Source organism: Carcharodon carcharias, chromosome 9 (assembly GCF_017639515.1).
Source record: "Carcharodon carcharias isolate sCarCar2 chromosome 9, sCarCar2.pri, whole genome shotgun sequence".
NCBI classification, from domain to species: domain Eukaryota; kingdom Metazoa; phylum Chordata; class Chondrichthyes; order Lamniformes; family Lamnidae; genus Carcharodon; species Carcharodon carcharias.
Genome location: NC_054475.1, coordinates 98,973,893 through 98,996,183, shown reverse-complemented (window position 1 = coordinate 98,996,183; position 22,291 = coordinate 98,973,893). Strand labels below are relative to the sequence as shown.

The window sequence follows — 22,291 nt, the reverse complement described above, 5'->3', positions numbered from 1 at the left end:
TACCTCAACCGCAGCGCTAAGCAAGCCTGACGTAAATTCATCAGCATTGCAAAAAAGCTCTATTTCACTTCGAAGTGCAATATATGAGTGGATCAGTACAGTACATTCGTTCTTCCTCAGTGGAAGGCTTAGTTACCTGTACATATCTTAATGAATTCTGTGAAACCATTGCAATACCAATCTCTGGATGAAAATAATATTAAAATTTCAGCTCTTATCTGCATCCTATCCTGGATCTAGTTTTGCTTAGCCATCATCTCCTCACTGACCTTCATTGAGACACTGGCAGTCAGGAGCCAAATTTAAATTCTCATCCTCCCTCCTGTTTCAATCTCTCCATGGCCTTGCTCATCAATACCCTCTGTAACCTTCTCAAAACCTACAAGCACCTCCATCCAAGCTCTCGATTCCTCTGACTCTGGTCTTGTGTGTTTTGCCTCTTCTTTTTCTCCTGTTATTAGTGGCCATGCTTTCAGTTACTTAGGCCCATAATCTAAAATTCACTCATGGGGGTGGGGTTAGGGTCTGCTTGCCAGTTCCTCGGTTGATTCCTGCCTCTGGGCCATTTTTGCAGAGGCAGGTTGGGGACGTGTCAGGGTTACCTGCACATAAGCTGGCAGGTTAACCGATCAAGGTTATTAAAGGCCTATTCAGATCAATTAAAGGAAGCTGCAGGGGCCAGTGCAACTCCCTGCAGCTGGCCCCCTGGCAGCTGCCCTGGGGATAGACATGCTGCAGTGCTCCAGGCTGGCCTAGAGGCTCTTTGTGCCTGCCTGTGTGCTGCAGCAGCCTCAGGCTGTTCATTAGAGGGGCTTCCTACGCTCCCTTCCCCCCGATGGCCTGATGCTGAAGCCAATTTTTATTTAAAATTTTTTAAAAAGTTGGAGAGAGGACACCTCCATTTTGAAGCACCCTCTCCCTTTTTGCAGCCTGCTGCTCCTTTCAAGCTGATTAGCACTACAGCTTCGAAAGCCCGCCTGTCATTCTTAATTGGACAGTGAGCCCGGCTTCTGGCCATTAATTGGCTGCTCTGGGGAAAATCAGAATGAGTGACTGTTCCCCACACAGTGCGGGCTTCAGCCTGAGGGTGGGGTTCAGAAGCCTGCGGGGAAAATCCTGCCCTACAGCTTTGATAAAACCTTTTGTCATCCTGGTCAATCTTCCCTCCCTTGACTTTGCTTCTGATTTTTCACATGCCTTTCTGTATGTTATGTAAATTCAAGTTGTTCTTGTTGTTAATTGCAGCACTATTTAAAGGAGCTTATACCATTTAAGTGCAGCTTATTGCAAAATGATTTTCTTTAAGGAATTCTGGCTTGAAAAGCCTTTTTGTTTAATGGTTCACCACACCTCCAGGTCACATTGCTTTTGAAAAAAATTATTGGAGCACATCCTTAACCAACCAAACCTGTCAACTTTTGTAGTCATCCATGTCGAGATGGTAAAGCAATCAGGAACCCAGTGCAGCTTTATGGGGTGGGGAGCCACACAACTGGTACAGTTTTAATATGCCACTTGAAGTGCAAAAAGGCAGAATGCTTCATTTCTTCTTGTGCCAAAAAAGCACTTTTGTAAAATAGTTTTGCTGCAGTAACAGCTGGGCAGTTACTGATGTCATTTACTTCTGATGGTTTCAAATCCAGCTGTAAATTAAAAGCTGGAGCTTTTGTTGTTTTTGTTCTGGTGTTGGCCCTAAAATCCCTGCTCTGATCCATTTCTACTTCTCTTGGCCCTGCTCTGGTTTCCTCGTCTGCCTGATCTCACTTTGTATAGCCCTCAACTTGTCAGTTGCATTTTTGATTTCCCAGCTGACCAAAATGGCAGCCCGAACATTGAAGTCCTCAGGCTTGAAACAAGTAGGATAGAGTACTCAAATCCTGACATACTTTAAAGCTGCATTGATCTTTAATATGTTAGATAAATGATAGTTGTTTTGGATCCATTCAACAGATGTATCATTCCTATGGACAAATATTCAGATTGTTAACTGCTTCCTTAATCTGGCATGTGGTCAGGCAGTCTGCAATAAACTCTACTGTTCATGACCCAGAACCTAAATAAGCTGGTTTTGTTCTTGTTGATATTGCAACCACTTATTTGTAGGTATGTTGTGCTCTCCCTTCCTCTCACCTTTCTCCTACTCTTTTCTGCCTTTACTGGTCCCTCATGAACTACAGAGTTTGTGTAGCTAAGAGGGTAGTGGGAACAGTCTTCTCCAAGTCAATAACAACAGCTATGTGGATTTATATAACAACTTTGATACAGTAAAACATCTTGATGAGCTACACATAAGCAATATCAAATTAAATTTGACACAGAGTCACATAATGAGGTATTAGGACAAGTGACCAAAAGCTTGCTGAAGGAGCTCTGTTTTGAAGAGCACCTTAGAGGAAGAGAAGGAAGCAAAGAGCTTTAGGGAGGAAATTCCAGAGCTTGGGGCATAGGCCACTGCAGGCATGACTGCCAATAGCGGAGCACTGGAAATCAAGGATGCACAAGAAGCCATAATTGGAGTACAGAGATCTCAGAGCTGTAGGGCTGGTGCAGACTATAGGAACGTAACTGCCAGGAGCATATTTTACTCACTGGTAGTAGATTGATCTAATGATTGACATAACTTCTTATCTCCGAGTCCACATCAAGGACTCAGACTGTTGCCAAGTGCAAAATAAAGATCTCATTGCCCCGGAAATATTTTCAATTCCAATAGAATGGAATGAAAGAGAGACTTTGGGGGGAGTTTTAACAAGGTTTAGCGGCTGGCATTGGGTGAGGATGGGTGGATAAAATGGGTAAAAATTCCAAGCATGTCAGGAAACTGTTCCAACATACCAACTTTCAAGTTTTACTGAAGTGGGAGAAGGGCAGCAAAAAACCCTCCAGGAAGTGGGTTGGCAGGTTAAATATGTTACTGAACCTGTAAGCCTCAGATTTACCCTGCAGTACAGGTTTAACTGACTTGGAAGTATATTGCCATTCCTTCACTGTCGCTGGGTCAAAATCCCAGTGGAATCTGGTGGAACTCCCTAACAGCACTGTGGGTGTACCTACGCCCCATGGACTGCAGCGGTTCAAGAAGGCAGCTCACTACCACCCTCTCAAGGGCAGCTAGCGATGGGCAATAAATACTGGCTTAGCCAGCAAAGCCCATAACCCGTGAATGAATTTGAAAAAACGATGGATTTTCTGGACCTTGGGAAAACCAACATCTCCCTGTAGGCTAGATGGAGCAGCAGTGCTCCCATCCAGCCAGACCCATTTCCACCCCAAAGCTCCCCTACCATTAGGCTCTCTTCCTGCCAAGGGTGATGAGGGATGGGACAGACCTGCAGCTTCAGCATCGAACCGGCCTGGCCCTGTGGCCTGCTCTGGCCAATTGGAACCAAGCCTGTCAATCAGGCAGACTTCGGACAGGGCCAAGAGTCACATGCTTTCGATTTCCAGCTTTCCCATGAGATTCAGGATTTCAGTTTCCAGCGTGTCAAGAAGTAAAAATTCCTGGAATTCTAGGAACCTAGGCTTCCTTTGAAGAGGTATCCTTTTCAAAGGATAGATGAAAAGGAGTATCCTTGGCCATTTAACATACAGTAGGTGACTTCGACATTGTTCACCAGTAATTGCCTAGTCCTCTTGTCTGCCTTGTTCATCCAGCATTAGAGCAGATGCTGTGAACATATCCATTTATTGTCTGTGCCGGGGCGGGTAGGGAGGGGAGGGGGGAAGCTGAAGAGCTTTCACACATTCACTGCCGCCTGCTGCAGTGATGATGACCTTGATAGTGCTGTGATGCAGGGGTTAATGTGAAAAGATGATTTGTGCAGGCTCTTGTTTCACAAGTTGTTAATGATTCAATCTCTTCTACCTCTCATGACCAACTCTTTCAATGTAGATTTAATAGCATTCTTCAATTAAGGCAGTTGGTATTAAACTTCAGACTGTCTTTTGTAAGGCAGGTAAATGTAAACTCCTGTAAACTTGCTTGGTCCTGGCAACAATGTAGCTGATTCGAACCATTACAGAACTAGGCATTGCTGGAAAATCGCTGTGCGGGGATAGACTTAAATGGGGTCTGTCTATTTTCTGTTGGTTGAAACGCCTGGAAAATGAATCCATATTAAGCTGCTCATGTGATGGTGAAGCCACCAGCATTGTAAAGTAGAATCCTGGGATAGGGGTGGAAGAAACGTAAGTGGAATTTGAAAACTACGCCACTGTTTGAGGCCACAAGCATGGGTGCTTTGCTTTATTCACCATAAGATGTTTATTTGAAAGCTGGAACACATTCAGTAGATGAATAAAGGTTGGAAAACACTTCCTTTGGAGAATTCCCTCAGAATTTATCCTTGAAATTGTTGGTTTGTGTTGGACTATGACTACTTGGGTACCTGTCTCCCTTCCAAGTAACTGCTCCTTGAGTGAGGCTAGCCGGTGAATGTGGGACGGCTGTTCAGCGATGAGCAGCTTAGCTCATTAGTCCAATCATAGCACTTTCCAGCAGGGATTACTGGATAGTGATCAGCAGTAGAAACCTTAGTGAATTTATTTTTTAAGTTAAGTTGTATAGTGTCAAACACAATCTAAACATGTAGAATAAGACCCTGTTCTGTATATGGTTGACAATGAAAATTGTTCCTTCATAAAATACTGGCTGGGTCTCAGGTGCAGTATTGTGGCTAATCTTGCCTCCACACTTCAGAAACAATGTTGAAGCTTTAGAGAGGGTGCTGAAGAGATTTACTAGAAAGTACCAGAAATGAGGGACTTCTTATTTGGAGACACTGAAGAAGCTGGGGTCCTTCTCCTTAGGGTGGAGAAGGTTAAGAGGAGATTTGGTAGAGGCGTTCAAAATAATGACCAGTAATGACATAGTAAATAAGGAGAAAATGTTTACAGTTACGGAATGGTTGGTATCCAGATGACACAGATTTATGGTGTTTGGCAAAAGAACCTCAGGGGAAATGAAAATTTTTTTATGCAGTGACTTGTTAGGACATGGAATGTACTCCCTGAAAGGATTATGGAAGCAGATTCAGCAGTAACTTTCAAAAAGGAAATTGAACATATATTTTAAGGGGAGAAATGGCAGGTTGATGGAGAAAGAATAGAGGAATAGGACTAATTGGATAGCTGTTTCAAAGAGTCTGTACAGCTATGATGGGCAGCCTCCTCCTGTGCTGTATGGTTTAATGAATTTACATGTATCCCATACAAGGTTGGATGGGACTTTCAGATTTGGGTGGGACTTCAGATTTGCCAAAGGGCCAGTTTGCAAAGCTGGACCCCACCAATCTATGCTGGGAAATGTGGATGTGCAGCTTGTAATGTAGTTTCCTGGGGTTGGGTGGCTCCAGAGCAGATCTGAAGTCACACTTCCTCCCTGTTATTTACAGTGGAGCTGTTTCAGGCCACTTCCTTTAATAATGTTACTAGATCTGCCTAAGAGGGAGCAGACCTGACAGGCAGGTCTCCATACTGCCAACAAAATAAATGCCTTTTTTAAAAAAAAGCCAAAATAAAACTTTTAATATAATTTTCTTCCAGAGCAAAAGGAAGATCTTTGAACAAATGCTTTCTTTTAAAGATTGGCCTCGGGGTCATAAGTGTAACAGGGACTCAGTAGCTCATAAATTTTAGATATATGAATATTTTGCATAATAAATTTTGACCAAGCCTGTGGCAATAAATCTAGTTTAATTTGACTATGATTAATTCACTTTATAATAAAATAATTTGAAATAAATATGTTTTCCAAACTGTGATAATTGATAAATAATTTTAAGAAATACATTTTCTTATAAATTTAATGTACCTATTGAATTAAATTTGTTGTGTGGAAATGAGAAGCTTGCTTCCTTGCCCGTCATATGGGAATATCAGAAGGACACTGTTCAAGGTTGTGTCTTCAGCTTCAGATCCATGTTCCTTACCCATGTCACATTTTGCCTGACAAGCAACTTCATACTCATGTATAATTTACAATTAAGATATTTCCTAGTGGCTTTATATCTTGCAACTGGGTGAGGCACATACTGCTCCTTTTTGTGGACTGTCCCATAAGACCCTTCTGCAGTTGGTTGAATGTATTGACCTGAGAGTCGGGCGTTGGTGAAGTGTCTGATGTGTACAGTGGTTTGCTGTTGATAGAGAAAGCTGTACTGAGTTCTCTTGGCAGAAAAGTGTGGGTGTGTGTATGTGTGTGTCTGGGCAGATTTAATTGCCAATTTGAATTGTTCTACTGATAAATTGCAGGATTATTTTCTAGATCCACGCTGCCTTTATTTCTGCAGCACCTGTGAAAAGTGTACGCTGCACTATTTTTCAGTTCTCCTTCCACGTCCTGTTGTTACCTTGGCAACTGCTGGCTCAGTCTCAAATGAGAAAATGATCCATGAGATTGGACACTAAATGTGACCTCTTGAGTACAGGAGGGGTACTGTGTCTGTATGGAAATCAGTACAGCAGAGTGTGCATGTGTGAGGGAGGGGGACTATAGCAGGACTGTGTGAATCGGGGAGGGAGAGTATTTCAGGGTTATGTGTGTGGGGGAGGCAGGGGAGTATAGCAGGCTGTAGAGTACCATGGTAGCTATGTGGAGCGCAGCAATGTAGCATGTATCATGGTGGGAGGTGGTTTTGGGGTGATGCAGCAGGGCAGTGCGCATATGTATCACAACAACATAGTGATATGTTGGTAGTACAGCAGGGCACCATGAATGTGCATGTGAGAGAGAGAACCTGATTTATTTTAGGAAATGATTTTTTCCTCGTCACACTTGAAAGAAAATCTTTCTCTTTACATTTTTATAGTGCCTATCTGGCTATGTTGAAACTGGTTGCATTCTGGGGTGGGTGGGGGAGTAATTTTTTTTTTGAAATGATAATGTGATGAGGAGACTTTTTTTTAATACAGATGTCACTTGGTGGCACACTGGATGTATCTATGTGCCATGGTGTTGTTTTCGGTTTCCTGTTGGCCATTGCCCCTGTTGGTGGGTGAAGTAATGCTGGGCTCTTTTGATAACTTGATGAATGCTCACCTGCTGTGAATACCCTTTCCCACGATGCTATTCTTACTCTAGAAATTTGTATTGTTGCTGATTTTTGCAGTTTTTAATCAATAGGTAATTTGCACACCATACCTGTCACTAAAACTGTGGATAGCTCGTACTAGAAATCAGAAAATGAAACTTTTTTTTACATTTTTGTACACTTAATTCAAGAAAATCTATTCAGTCGTACTAAGTGCTTCATTGCATGCACGTGTGCAGGGGCGCCACCTTTTCTTCTCTTAAACACACTGACTCCTGATGGGGTGTGGTTCATTGACACAGACAGCCTCCTGGTACCATGTCCAAATGGCCATTCTTTGGTTACTTCGATGGGTGTGGGCCGGGGAGGACATCATCACTGAGCTCAATCACCCTCACTCGGTGGGTGGAATTTAATGAGAGTGATGGGGGTCTGGAGAACACTGTGTCATCTCCCTTTGGGAAGGCCCTCTACATTAAGTACCAATTAGATGCTTAACTGTGCAGCATTGGGCCTTTCTGGGATCAGAGGCCCTGGGGGGTGGAAATTCCACCCCTGACAGCTGCCAGCCAATCAGAGAGTGGCAGCTGTTAATTATTTAACAGTGCCACTGGGGAGGCGGTGACTGTTCCTGGTAATGCACTCACCAGAGGCCCCGACTCACTGAGGGACCCAGACCACAGGTGAGTGATAGTGGGAGGGGGTCATGGGTTGGGGAGGGGAGTCAACAGCAGAGTGCAGCTCTCAGTGGGTTGTCCCCTTTTCCTGCTGCCATGACCACCCACCCCCCCTTCCCGGAAGCCCTCAAGGAATCCTGATAGGGTATGTTTATTGGGCTTCCGGCATGGCGAGTCGCCTGCCTGCCACTTGGTGATCAGCAGTGGCAGTGAGAAGAGGCTCTTAAGTGAGCATTAATTGCCTCAAAAGGCATCAGTTGGCAGTGGGCCGGGATGGCCTTCCATGTGCTTTCCTGTCACAGACTTGATCAGGGCAGAGGTGGGAAAGCAGCAGGGTCCCCACCCGCCACCCTCCTGCCCAATTAAATGCCCTGGCCACCAAACTTGCCACGGCGGAGAGCATTAAATTTAGCTTACTGTCTACATACTCAACAGCAGGGGTGTCTTGATATTCATCTGGGTGGAAATCTAGTTAATGTCACTTCCTTAGCCCAGGGACACTGGACCAATTATAGCATCAGTACTGCCATCTTAGTTGATATCAATTAATGCAGCACAAATTGGGATCAAACCTGGCGTCTTCTTGGGTCATGTGACCTAGTAATGCACCAGATGGTGTAATTTCTCACTGAGTGTTAGTTTCATATCTAACTGGAGACTGAAAGAATGCCACCTCAATCAGAATACGTTTTCAGACAATGTGTGACTGCAGCTGATCACACTTTTGTTTCATTAACATAATTAGTGCTGTCAGTTTTCTGTAGTCAGCATTTAGTACCCAAATTAAATAAGGTATGATTGTACTTCGTACCTTGGTGACTTGCCTGTTAATGGACTATTTTTTGAATTGATTGCCAATAAATTATTAGCCTTGTACCTAAATGGGTTTGTTACAGCATGACCATTAATGAACTTGAATTTGAAGCTGACTAAGATAAACCTGGTGAACTTTAAAAGCTCCTTCCATCTGTTAGCCTGTTCATTGAAGTCAGCTTTTAGGCGCTGAAATTTGGACTGACTCTCAGGGAGTTTTGCTGCTGCATGATCCAGGGGGATGGGGGATTCATTTCTGACATTAAATGTTGTCAACCAGTTTGCAGTCATAAAAACACTGATATCTTCTGATTGGTTTCCTGTTTATTGTATTGTAAATAACATATATATGTGTGTAGATCTATGTGTGTACAAAATTCTACCTATTGATTTTCATGTGAAGGATCTATGTGCTGCAATTCACAATCTTTGCAGCTGATTTGATCCCTAAACTCTGTCAGAAGTAATTTGCATTTTTTCAGTTTACAGTCCACCTTTGTTCTATTGACTCTGATCTGTCTTAAAATTTGCAGAGCTGACATTTATACTTCAGTCCCCAAACAGCTAGGCAGTTTGTTAGTTGGAAGATATTTTTTAAGCTATCTACTCTTTCTGCCCTTTTTATGTAGGGCTATACACCAAAGGGACAAACAATTATCCCATGTAATTATCTGTACCAAGTACAAAATCCTCTTCAAAACTGGGAATATTATTCCAAAAGCTAGAGGCTGCCAGATCAAACAATTTGGTAATTTGACTTGACACTAAGGCCCAGATATTTTTCGGGGTTGGGCCGACTCTGGAGGTATTTAAAAATGGCGGGTGGGATCCGATTCCACGGTTCCCACCCCATTGTCGGCAATGGCAGTTTTTACTGGCACAGGATAAGGGTGCGGGTACTGAGCTTGCACCCTGCACTTCCAATCTGCCTGGATCTGTTGTGGGGCTAGGCATTTCATTTCACCACCCCCCCGCCCAGATATTCGTGGAGTGGGTCCCGCTTCTGTATGGTTCATGGTTCACAACCCCTCGGAGGAGTGGCAAATCATAGTCTGGATTCGGAATCTTTTGAAATTGCCGACCACATTCTCCAATATCCACAAAAGTATTTTCATTGGCTCTGAAGCACTTTATGACATCTTGAGGATGTGAAAGGTGCTATATAAACACAAGCTCTTAAAATAAACAGTAATTACTAAAGGTAAAGCCAAGTACAACACAAATGTAATTGGTATTAGTGATGGGTCATTGACCCTCACTAAGCACGGCATCTATCTCTCTCTTTTATTGCCTCCTTGATTCATCCTAACGGCAGACTATTGCTACACTCTCCATCTGTCTACACCCTCAATACCATTAAGATCTGCAGGGGTTAAAATTTGTTCTTGATTAATTTCAGCAAAAGCTGAAGCTGCTATCTTGGGCTCCTGAAGTACTTGTGTGACTCTGGCCTTGACTACTTCAATGTTCTTGTCTACAGCCTCATGCTGACTCAGGAGGTATAGAACTGCAATGCAAGTCATAAAATTATCTCTGTTCTGTCAAACAACATTACTTTGACTTGTAATATTAAGCCATACAGCTCCTTGAATCATTTATTGCTTCAAAAATCTAATACAAAATAACACTCTATGATACTGCATGCAAGAATTCTCAGCAACTTTTATCCAAAAGACAACCGGAATAGAATTTCTGTTGATCTAGTAGGTGTCAAAGGGTCACTTGGGAACTTGGTATTTTAATCTCTGATACATTCAATAAATGGATAACAATACAGTTGCTTCTGGGACAGCCGCACAAATCAATATCATGGAATTATTCATAAAATTTAACAGTTTGCTTAACATTTCTACATCTGATCTGACAATGTAAAATAAGGGGTGCAGCTGTAAAGGATGTGCAGGAGCAGAGGGACCTGGGTGCATATGTGCAGACCCATGACCACTACCATCTAGAAGGACAAGGGCAGCAGATAGATGGGAATACCGCCACTTGGAAGTTCCCCTCCAAGTCACTCATCACCCTGACTTGGAACTGTATCGCCATTCCTTCACTGCCACTGGGTCAAAATCCTGGAACTCTCTTCGTAACAGCACTGTGGGTGCACCTATACCACATGGACTGCAGCGGTTCAAGTAGGCAGCTCACCACCACCTTTTCAACGGCAACAAGGGATGGGCAATAAATGCTGGCCCAGCCAATGAAGCCCACATCCTGTGAATGAATAAGAAAAAGTAATTGAAGGTGGCAGCACAGGTGGAGACAGCAGTTAATAATGCATATAGTATCCTAGGCTTTATTAATAGGGGCATAGAGTACAAGAGCAAGGAGGTTATGCTGAACTTGTATAGGACACTAGTTGGACCTCAGCTGGAGAATTGTATACTGTTCTGGGCGCTACACAATAGGAAGGATGTGAACACGTTGGAGAGAGTGCAAAAGAAGTTTACAGGATTGGTTCCGGGGATGAGAAAGTTTAGTTATGGAGATAGATTGAGAAGTTGGGACTGTTCGCCTTGGAGAGGAGAAAGTTAAGAGGAAAATTGATAGAGATGTTCAAAATCATGAAGCGGTTAGACAGAATGGTTAGAGAGAATAAGAAGGCACAGATTTAAAGTGATTTGCAAAAGAAGCAAATGCAATGTGAAAGAAATCTTTGTCACACTATTGAGTGGTTAGGGTTTGGAATGTACTATCTGGAAGTGTGGTGGAGGCAGGTTTAATCAAGGCATCCAAGAGGGCATTAGATGATTAATGTGTAGGGTTAGGGGAAAAGGCAGGAGAATGGCACTGAGTCATAGTGCTCATTCGGAGAGCCGGTGCAGACACAGTGAGCTGAATGGCTTCCTTCTGCACTGTAACAATATGTGATTCTGACTTCAACCTATTTTTGGATCTTTGTTTCATGCCAACCCAGGGCTGTAAGCTGACAGTCAATCTCACATAAATCTGTCCATTAGTATTGACTTCACTGATCTGCCTGCTAGGACACATTAATATGGATCCTTTATGCCATGCCACTGTAACACTTCACAATTGAGCAACATTTGCCATAGCTTTCTGCAGGCAGCCCCATGATCAACCAATGAGCCTCTGAAACCATGGTTGTCAATCAGGGTGATCCGACCAAAATTCAACCCTTTTAAGCCTAACCATGCCCACCTTGCGATGGTTTACCTGACCCACCTGTTAAACATGATACATGAACAAAGTATTTCATTGTTTTTATCATAATTTAGTGCTAAGTATTTGTGTTGGGTTGGTAAGCAACAAAGAAGGTGTTCCTATTTACTGTGTGGGATTATGTTGTACCAGAATTACTATGTAGCTGTATAAAGTGAAAATGTCATGATCTGGTATATTTACAGCTGTAACCAAAATAAGTGATCTATGGCTTTAACTTTGTGCAAAGTTAATTATTTTGATGGATTTTTGTTTAATGTAGAAAATCAACCAAGGTTCCTATTCTTATTCCTGTCCAGTGATAACTAATGTAACGTGTATGTTCCTGGATGATGGGTGAGCACAAGGTTGGGCTTGGCTTGCTGAACTTTGCAGTCAGCCTGCTAATATTCGTTGTCAGAAGCTTGTGAATAATAGCCAGTTGTGTAAGGTTTTGAAGGGTAGGGGGCATCTGTTGAACAGTACCTCAATGACTTAATTTCTTCAGGAGAAGAGGGGAGCAAATTGGAAAAAATACATTCCAAAGAAGAGTCATATTGGACTCAAAACGTTAACTTTGTGTCTCTCCCCAGTCGCTGCCAGACCTGCTGAGTTTTTCCGGCACTTTGTTTTTATTTCAGATTTCCAGCATCTGTAGTATTTTGCTTTTATTATTTTAGGTAGTGCTGTTTCTTTGAAAGAAAGAATATCATTGCAGAACTCTGGAGAAATGGAGATGCTGTTAATGATTTTAGGTCCAAAGGAGTCCAGTTGGACCGTGATCAATACATGGCAGTGTAAGCAAAGGAAAGATGTCCTACAGAATACCTGATGCTGCTGCCACCACCCCCCCCCCCCCCACCCCACCCCACCCCACTCCCTACCTTGTTAAAAAAACTGCTGGACAAAGTGCAGTGACCTCGGGGAGTCTATCAATAGATCATTGTCTTACCTGAAACCTCATTTGAATTGAGGAAAGAGGCAGCAGAAAGACAATGGTTTAAGTCCATGAATTGAATGCTTGTAAAGTTTTCAACTTTGTCCTGTTTGCCTGTTCTTACAATCAGGGCAGAAACTCTTCTGCAGCTTCTGATACTATTTCTTGCTATTTCAAAAAGCAAGTGATTTTAACAGAGACAAATTGGAGGTGCCATTACTTAAGAGGCTTCTAATTGCAGGCCAGTTCTTCATCCAGTTCCATAGTTACCTGTACTACTAACCAACCATTTCAGTGCAAAAGCAACTACAACTGTTTCTGGAAATCAGACATAAAAACACACAATGCTGGAAATACTCAGCAGCGTCTGTGGCGAGAAGCAGAGTTAACATTTCAGGTCAATGACCGAGCTCATTTCAGTGCAGACTCTGGTGCATTTAGTGTAAATGTGATTGGATGAGCTTTATCTTGTCTTCCTATTCTGTAGCAAAGACTGAGAACCAAAATGTCCCTATCAAAGACTACTTATGGAATGTAATTGTTAATGTACAGTGATGGGGATTATATGTGTCTCTGGTTATTCTAGTTACTGGTTGTCTTGGTACAAGTTGTATTTGTCTTGCTAGTGCCATATATTTCCAAAACATTTAAAACAAAACTGATGTTGACATGTACTTTTCTGTGACTACCAGCTAGAGCACTTTGATTAATAGACTCAGTAAATGGCCAGTGTGAGCTTTCCACTAGGTAACTTAAATAGCTGCAGTATTTGCACCCAGTTGAGCAAATGATATGCCTGTTGTTCTGTCGCTTTTGTGATGGGAGTGAGGAATTTCTTCTTGTGGATGTGCTGGACTGCATTTGTACAGAAAGTAGAAAGACTTGCATTTCTTTAGTAAATTGCATAAACTCAGTACCTCTCAAAGCAGCTTACAACCAATGAAGTTCTGTTGAAATGCAGCCACTGTGTAGGAACTTCCATAGAAAGCAAATGCACAGAACTGATGGCCATGTTTGCATTGCTAAAATAACTTCTGGAGACTGCCTCACTTAACACTATGGAATGCAGAGAGCAGAGAGTTTTCATGTAGTGCACTATTTACAGCACTTGCCTAGTTGAGAACTGAATAAACTTCCACCATCCCAATCCACCCTGCACACTTAAAGCATGAGCTTTGGGAAGCCTTGGGTCTGAAACCAGTCAATTATTTTAGAGCTGGCCTGAATTACATGATGCCAACATAGATATAGGATTTATGCTTAACTATATATTGCTTCAAGGCAAAAAGTGCTTCTCTTCCAACCCCCTCTACCCAGCAGTACAGTAATTCTGGCATTTCAATCAATTCCATTCTATTACTCGAGAGTAGAAGTGATGCCAAATGTTAATATTTCATTCAGTCCAATTTTTGGAGTCTCCTGTATGCCTGAAGAGAATGGTACAATCAATAATTTCTTCATATTGTAATATGTCTGAACTAAATTATGAAGGGAAAGTTTCACATTTGAATACATTTTAAAAATGAATTTTCTTCTCTTCAACAGTCAGTTCAAGCTTCTGAATACGTGCGAATGGAAGCAGTCCCCATGTTGATAAATAATGTGAAAATGGAATCTTCTGCGTTGCTTAGTGATCTAAAAACAGATCCACCAGTGTTACTAAGCAACATTAAAATGGAACCACCAGAGGAACTACTTTCGAATGATGATAACCAGCCTCAAACAGAACCTGTTGATTTGTCCTTAAACAAATCTAGGACCTCACCCGTAGCGCCATTGGTTTCATCTTCGCTTCCAGTTGTAACAGCAGTCTCTTCATGCTCTTCTTCGGACTTCTCATCTGGGGGACCAGTCAATGTTACTTCAGCCATCCCAGCAGTATTATCACCAGGCTCTATCTTAGCCTCGTCTCAGGGGGTTGGAGGACAGCAGATCCTGCACGTTATACACACTGTGCCATCAATCAATTTACCCAGCAAAATGGGAAACCTGCAGCACATACCTGTGGTTGTCCAGTCATTGCCTGTAGTCTACACAACCGTGCAGCCAGATGGTGTAACATCATCAATCACTGTCCCTCTTATAGGGGATGATGGGAAAAGTGAAGGTGCAGGTGAGAAATATGGTTAGAAATAATGTGATATTTTCTACAACAAAGTGTGCTCCATATCTTCTTTTTATTGCATGATCATAATAATTTAGCAATTGATTATTTTCCCATATGCACAGCCTTGTGACCCTGCTGTGATTGGAGATTCAGATACAACTCACCAATGCATGATGACTACAGATTTTTTATTTATACATAAAACTGGAACTTGAAATTGGTGTGTACGTTTAAGGCATTTTGGAAATTAACCCATTCAACCCTGGGAAACCATTCCAACTTTGGAAATTGTTGGCTTGTAGTTGTAGTATTTTACTGCAGAGCATCTAACTTAAGGGAAAAGCGGTAGAACAGTTATTCATTTTTTTACAGTGACTGTGAAACATTTTTGTTTGCTGAGTAGTCTGTGAAATATATTATGGTCTCTTTTAATCCTAACATCCAATCTAAGCCTTTTGTAAAACTTTTTGTTCAATTCAATGTATGAAGCATTACAACAGAGTTATAGATGGAGGGTGTTTAATTTGAACAGCCCTGATTTCTCTTCTCATCACCTGTCCATAAACAGAGAGGTGTTTTGATTTTGATTTCCCCCTTTATAAGCGGTGGCGTATTTCCCAACCCCTCAGTTTTGGTGTGATCCAACTTCTATTAGTAACCCCACAGCAATCTTGAGATAGGATGAATTCAGAGGGTTAGTTTATTGCGCACACTCAAAACGTAGGGCTACGTAGCCCCCTGTGCATTCATACAATAAATAAGGGATAGAGGATTTACAGGGCAAAGACCAGAAAGCAAAGAACTATTGTTTCACGTGAGTCTAGAATCAAAGCCCAATGGTGCATTCCTTCACAGAGGTCAGCAGGCTGAAAAGTGATGCTGGATAATTCACTTTTCCAGTAGAGATGACTTCAATGATGCCATAGGCATGTAGAGATGAATTAGTCTTGTAGGCCGTGGTATAGAAGTTAAGTAGAAATAGTGTAGATAGGGGTCAGACATTCAAACCTGGACAGAGCCTCTTTTCTGTGCTGCTGCTTGGTGGATGGAAGATGACAGGTTGATCTGCACTACAGCAAGACAAAATTAATGGTTCTCCTGGTTGGGGGGGGGGTGTGGTGGGATGTCATGTCCCATGACCCCCACTTCTCCACTTTGGCTTTGAAAAAGGATGTATATTCCATTGCCTGGGTTCCTGAGATTGTTAAAGTTCCAACTACTAAGAATTTGAAAGGAAGGTTGCAGGCCTCTTTGCCCTAGCAGACTAGTAGTCCTCCATTGGCCAAGCCCGGCTTATGAAACATAGATGGCCTTTGTAAAATTCCCACTGAATTTGGTCTCTGCAGCCCACAGGGGTCATTAGTGTCTCTTCAGAGAAAACGAGTTGCAAATTTGTTCGATACTGCCAGAATAGCTCTCATTGATCGAAGGTCACAGCCAGACATGGCTTCAGTTATTTTAAAAGGTCATTGTCCAGTTTTAAAATTTTAGATATTAGTCATGATTATATATTTCATAAAAATATAGTGTGAGGTCTTAGTCCTGTTATAATAGTTATTTCACTTCAAACTGCTCAAAGCTGATGACAATTAGCAAAAAAATAGTTGCATCATATTAACCTTTTATAGTATGTGTTTTGATAATAATATAGGAATATTTATCCTCCCTATTCACCACTACTGCCTGAGCTGTACTGATTATTGATGTAGATACATCCATTTTATATATAGCCTGTGCATTTTTGTGCTTGAGAAAGCAGCTTATTTCTACAAAATATTAGGATTGACCTTTAAATGGTGATTGTTTTTGTATAAACCTGTGAAAGAAAATGGTCTCCCTCTGATCACCAGCCAATAAAAGATTAGAATTACTTCCCTGATGGCTCAGCAGATTTCTTTTCAGCAAACAACGGTACCAAATAGGTTCAGAAAGCCCCAGGTTCAAATCCCAAATTAATTTTAGCAGCTATGCTGGTAAATATATATGACTGGTCCTCATGTCCAGGGTTAGAGAAAGGAAAAATTGGCCAAGGTTCCTGTTAAAGATACAGAATTGGTCTTGGCAATGGTTAAATATTCTGCTTAATTTTCTCTGTCAAGATGTACTCATGCAGAATTTGAGTTCAGTTTGAGAAATCTGGAAATTAAAAAAAACTTGAATCAGTAAGAGTGACTATGAAGATATTGGATTGTTGTTTCAAAAAAAAGGCTCACTAAGTTATTTTTTAAGGAAACCCTGCATTTAAATAGCACTTTTCACAAACTCATGACATCCAAAAGAACTTCACAACCAATGAAGTAATTTTGAAGTGTAGTCACTGTTGTGATGTATGAAATGTGGCATGAATCCATGACCATGATTCAGGGGTGAGAGTGTTACCAGCTGTGCCATGACTGAAATTAAGGTAGGGAGCTTGCTATCCTAACATGGTCTGACCTATTTGTGACTCCAGTCCCATGCCAATGTGTTTGACTCTGAAGTGAACAAGCAAGCCACTCAGGCAATATCAAAACTAGCTACCAATAATTGAAGAAGGCGGCACACCACTATCTTCTCAGTGCATTTGGGTTAGGCAGTAAAGACCGGCCTTGTGACCAGCACACCCACCCCAAGGAAACATAATTTTTAAAATGTATATGATGCCAGTTGCCATCTGAATCTTGTGGAACTGGACCCCAGTAAGGGATGGATGCATTCGAGATGAAAGCTGATGAGCTTGCTAAATTCTGTCACTTTCTATAAAATGCACCAGTTTCAACTAACTTATTTACTTTGGTCATTAACCAGTGCCATGCCCAGAAAACAATCCTCCAGTGATGTTCTTCTACCTATACCTATAAAACTTGTAACCTGGATATTAATAAAGTGACCATTAACAAGTTGTTTTCTAAGGTTTTGAGCCTGATGATTCAAGATGTGACCATTGACTTACTGAAGTTGTGAACTTGTCAAGCCAGATGTTTAGTAGCTTATTCTAATTTTGGGTGCCATGGGAACCAAATTATTAAAGAAAAATAGGGGGAGCAATATTTTTATAATACAGATTCAAAATTTGCATGCCCTTTATGCTGTGACCTTTGTATTTTTCCTTCCCTACTTGGTTTACTGCTCTTGCAGGTACATTGGTTAGAGCTGGTGACTTGATACTAGACCACTAGAAAATAGAGCAACTGGGTGAAATTCTCTATCTAGTTAATAGATGCATGGAGTCACTTACAGAGCATGAGAGTCCCATGTAGAGAGTCATAGGTCTGTAAGAATCAGTGCCAAAGGCAACTGAAGGAGAGATTTTACCAGTTTTGGAGACCAAAATGACAACTCTTAAGTTTTTTTTTCTGCAAAATTTCATAATGTCATGACTCACTGGGGGTAGTGTGCTTTAATATCAAGCCCCACTGTTCCCCGAGCCACGACAAATGCAAACAGTTTGACCAAACCACCAGATTGCCCCAATTCTACTTTACTGTTTAATTTAGGTTAACAGAATACAAGCACTAGGTTTGTAAAATTAATAAGTAAATAACTGTTTATTGAGCAAACTGTCGTTAATCAGCATCAAAAGAAAGAAAAATGAACTGTTAATTTCTAACACTATAATTTAAACTCTACCCCCTTCTTAAATCCCTGTACACACACACACACACAAACATGGATTTTAAGGGTGGGGTAAAACTGTTCCATCGCACCAATTCTGGAGTACAAGTTTCAATGGGTTGATTTTGATCGATGTCTTCCAAATTCCTCTCAGTTCTTGTTGATGACATGAGGTGGTCTTCCAGCACTTTTGGTATTTAGTTGACTAGTTAGGCACTTGCCTTTCAATGTCTCTAACAGTGATTGTTTTCCCCCTTGCCTCTTGACAGGGATTTCCAGAGAGAAACAGCAGGTTATAGAGATATAAGAAGAAAAGCCAGCTTGCTGATATTGTGGAATTACTGGAATCTTCCATAAGTAGGAGAGAGAGGTTTTAGGCCTTGTTCCTTTCAGGAAAGGAGCTATTTTGCTCTGCTCTCTCACAAAACCTGGTCACCTGGTCAGAAGCCAATTAAATGCTGTCATCAGGCAGCTCCCTTGGTCCAGGATTCCTTTCCAGCACCGCCCTGTCTTTCATGGCACACTCTGTTCCAGGACAGCAACATTGTTTATATCTCTCATCCTGTTCCAGTGGATATGCCTTTCAACCTGCAGCCATTGTAATTCTAATCCACAGTCCAACAGAAATAAAAATATATGTTCTTTACTGTAACCGGAGTGTGCTTAGGGGAAGAGTAAGACTTATGGACAATTGGCTAGGGAGTGGGATAGAATGATCTACATTCTTCCAGTAGCAAGAAGTGCAGAAACCTGATCAATGTGTGATGGAATAATTCTGTCAAGGCCTGTGATTGAAATATAAGGTTCCTTTGAAAGCCCAACTGGTGGAATATATTATCATATATAAAACTATATATTACAGTACTTTCTTTTTTCCAGAAATTCAGTGTAGCAATTTTACAATGCTTTGTAGCCATTTTAAAATAATGCACCTCCATTTCTATTTCAAGTTGTTTTTCAGTTGTAATTGCTGGGAGTTATTCCTACTTTCAAGCTACAATGTGCTTAAATATGGGTGTCTGCTCCCTTAAGGTGGTAATAGGTACAGCTGCAGAGGGAATGTGTTGTAATTATAGTTTGTCAGTTAGTGTGAAACTTAAGTTTGTTTTCTTTTAATTTCAACTTTATATTTTGGGCAGAAACAACTATGTGATACTCTGTACTGATATTCACTCCTGACTTCCTCTACTTACTTCCTCTAGCCCACTGGACCAAATTTCCGTTCAGGTTCTCTACTGCTCTAACCCTGAACTTGCATCGTTTTTTTTCCTTCTATCCCCTCATGCCTTTTTCAAACTCATCCTGTCCAGCCGACCCATCTCCTGCTCCTTCGATCCTTTTCTCATGAAACTGCTGACCACCCAATTTTCCTTCTTGGTCCCATTCTTGGCCAATATTTTTAATGGCTCTCTCTCCTCAGGTAATTTTCCCCATCTCCTTCAACTCTGCTGTAATCATCCCTCTTCGCAAAAGAACCAATCCTTGATCCCTCTGTCTTTTCAAACTACTGACTCATCTCAATCTCTCTTTCCTCTTCAAAGCCCTTGAATATGCTGTCGTCTCCCATTTCCATGTCATTCTTTCCCAGAACCACATTTTGAATCCCTCCAATTAGGTTTCCGCCCCTACTAATTACTGAAGCAGTTCTTGTCAAAGTCACAAAACATATCTTATAGTTTACCCTGTCACAGTCACATATCTCCTCTTTCTTCTCAATTTGCCTGTAGACTTTAGCATGAGTAACTGTGCCACCCTCCTCTAACGCCTCTTCACCATCGTCCAGTTGGGTGGGATTGCGCTCACCTGGTTTCTTTCTTATTTCTCTAATTGTAACCACAGAATCACCTGCAATGGTTTCTCTTCCCGCTTCAGTATCATTACCTCTGCTGACCCCAAGGATTTATCCATGGCCCTACCTTATTTCTCACCTTTATGCTGCAGCTTACGACATCATCTGAAAACATAGTCACTTTCCAAAACGTTGACAACACCCAACTCAATCTCACCAACACCTCTATTGATATTTTCACTGTCTCTAAATTATCAGACTGCTTGTCCAACATCAGTACTGGAAGAGCAGAAATTTCCTCCAACTAAACATTGGGAAGACTGAAACCATTGTATTTGTCCCCAGTATTAACTCCGCTTCCTAGCCTATCCCTCTCCCTGGCAACTATCTGAGACTGTATCAGACTGTTCACAACCTTGGTTCATATTTGAACCTGAGATGAGCTTCCGGCCACACATCTGCACCAACATTAAGACCAAGCATCTCCATTTCCATAAGTCACCTGACTCTGTTCAACTCACCTGCTGCTGAAGCTATCAGCCAGGCTTTTCTTACCTCTAAAATTGACTATTCAAATACACTCTTGGCCGGCTTCCCATGTTTTACTTCCATAAATTTGAGGTCATCCAAAACACTGCTGCCTGTGCTCCAATTCACAGCTAATTTGTATTCTAATTTGCACTGAGTCCCATTCACCCATCACCCCTGTACTCGCTAATCTACATTGTCATCACCTTGATTTTAAACTTCTTATCCTTGTTTTCAGATCCCTAATTGTCTTGCCACTCTTTACCCTTGTAACCTCCTCCAGCCCCATCACTTTCCTAGATATCTGCGCTCCTTTAATTCAGGCCTTATTGCTGATTTTCATTGCTCCATTATTGGTGGCCATTCATTCCTTCAGCTGTCTGGCCTTTAGTCTCCCTCCATAAATCTTTCCATTTCCTTACCATACTTTCCTCCTCAAGTCACTCACTAAACACTACCTCTTTGACCCAACTTTTGGTCATCCACCATAATATCTCTTTACATGGTTCAGTGTCAAATTTTGTTTTATCATGTTCTGATGAAGCATCTGGGGGCATTTTATTTCTTTAAAGTTATGATTAAAATGCAGTTTGTTGATACTGAAGGTCTATTTGCTGATTAGATTGAAATAGGATTAGTCTTAAAACCCTTGGATCAGTGCGGGGAAAGAATAAAAAGAGTCTGTGCTCCTTAATGCTAGTTAGATACATGTCGGCTACGACTCAGTGGTAGCACACTTGGCTCTAAGTCAAAAGATTGAGTTCAAATCCCACTTCTGAGACATGAGCACATAATCTAGGGTGACATTCCAATGCAAGACTCTTGAATGCGCTGCCTTTTGGATAGGGCATTAAACCAAGGCATTAAGCTATCTGTCTGCTCAAGTGGGTGGAAAAGACCCATGATAGTATTCAAGGAAGAACAGTTCTCCCAATGTCCTGGCCACCATTTCTTCCTCAATTATGTCTTTGTGGGACCTTGGTGAGTGCCAATTGACTGCTGTGTTTGTTGACGTTACAAAGCTGACTGCTGCTCAAAAATTCTTCATTGACTGTGGTGTTTGGGATGTCCTGAAGCCCTTTGAGTATTGAGATTGTCCATGCTTGGGTCAAGAGTTTCCCCTTTGAGCCCAATTGGCGACTTGGGCACAGATTGTACTCCGATTTGCTCTAGCCTTAAGGATTGATTTCCTTTTGGGCTCAAGCTTCTGCTCACACTCATTCACTGAGCATAAAACATTCCATGAAGCTGTACAACCAGGCAGCCATTTACAACATTCTTCAAATTTTTGTTTTAAAAAGTATGTTCCTTCATCTATTTGTGTGGTAGCCTGGTGCGGTTTAATTAATAGAGCTGAAGAAGGGTTTTCCAAAAAACAAGCATTTTTTAGTCTGATGCTGGCAGCGAGTAACTGAATTTTAATTAACTGTAAATAACTTGTAAAAATATATGAACTATTTGCATTAGTGTACAATGACCAGTTTCTTGGTAAATTGAAAACATTTTCACATTTAAAAGCTTTTAATTTTAACATCCTTGAAAGCCTGCAAACAGGCAGAATTAGTGGAAACTCCCAGTGGTGATTAATTTGATGAGGATGTGGCCAGTCTTATGGGTGGGGCCAGCCATCAAGCTCAATGCTTTTGAAACAGA

General features: G+C 41.5%; 1 protein-coding gene across 12 annotated transcripts in view; it reads left to right on the top strand.

The window, feature by feature from the left end:
- LOC121281982 (Krueppel-like factor 8) overlaps nt 1-22,291 on the top strand; it is a 192,994-nt gene that overhangs the window by 127,340 nt on the left and 43,363 nt on the right. For all 12 annotated transcript variants that reach the window (XM_041195283.1, XM_041195282.1, XM_041195286.1 and 9 more), the window contains one exon: nt 14,166-14,733. In XM_041195283.1, the coding sequence (XP_041051217.1) occupies nt 14,166-14,733 (568 nt within the window). The remainder of the gene's footprint in view (nt 1-14,165; nt 14,734-22,291) is intronic.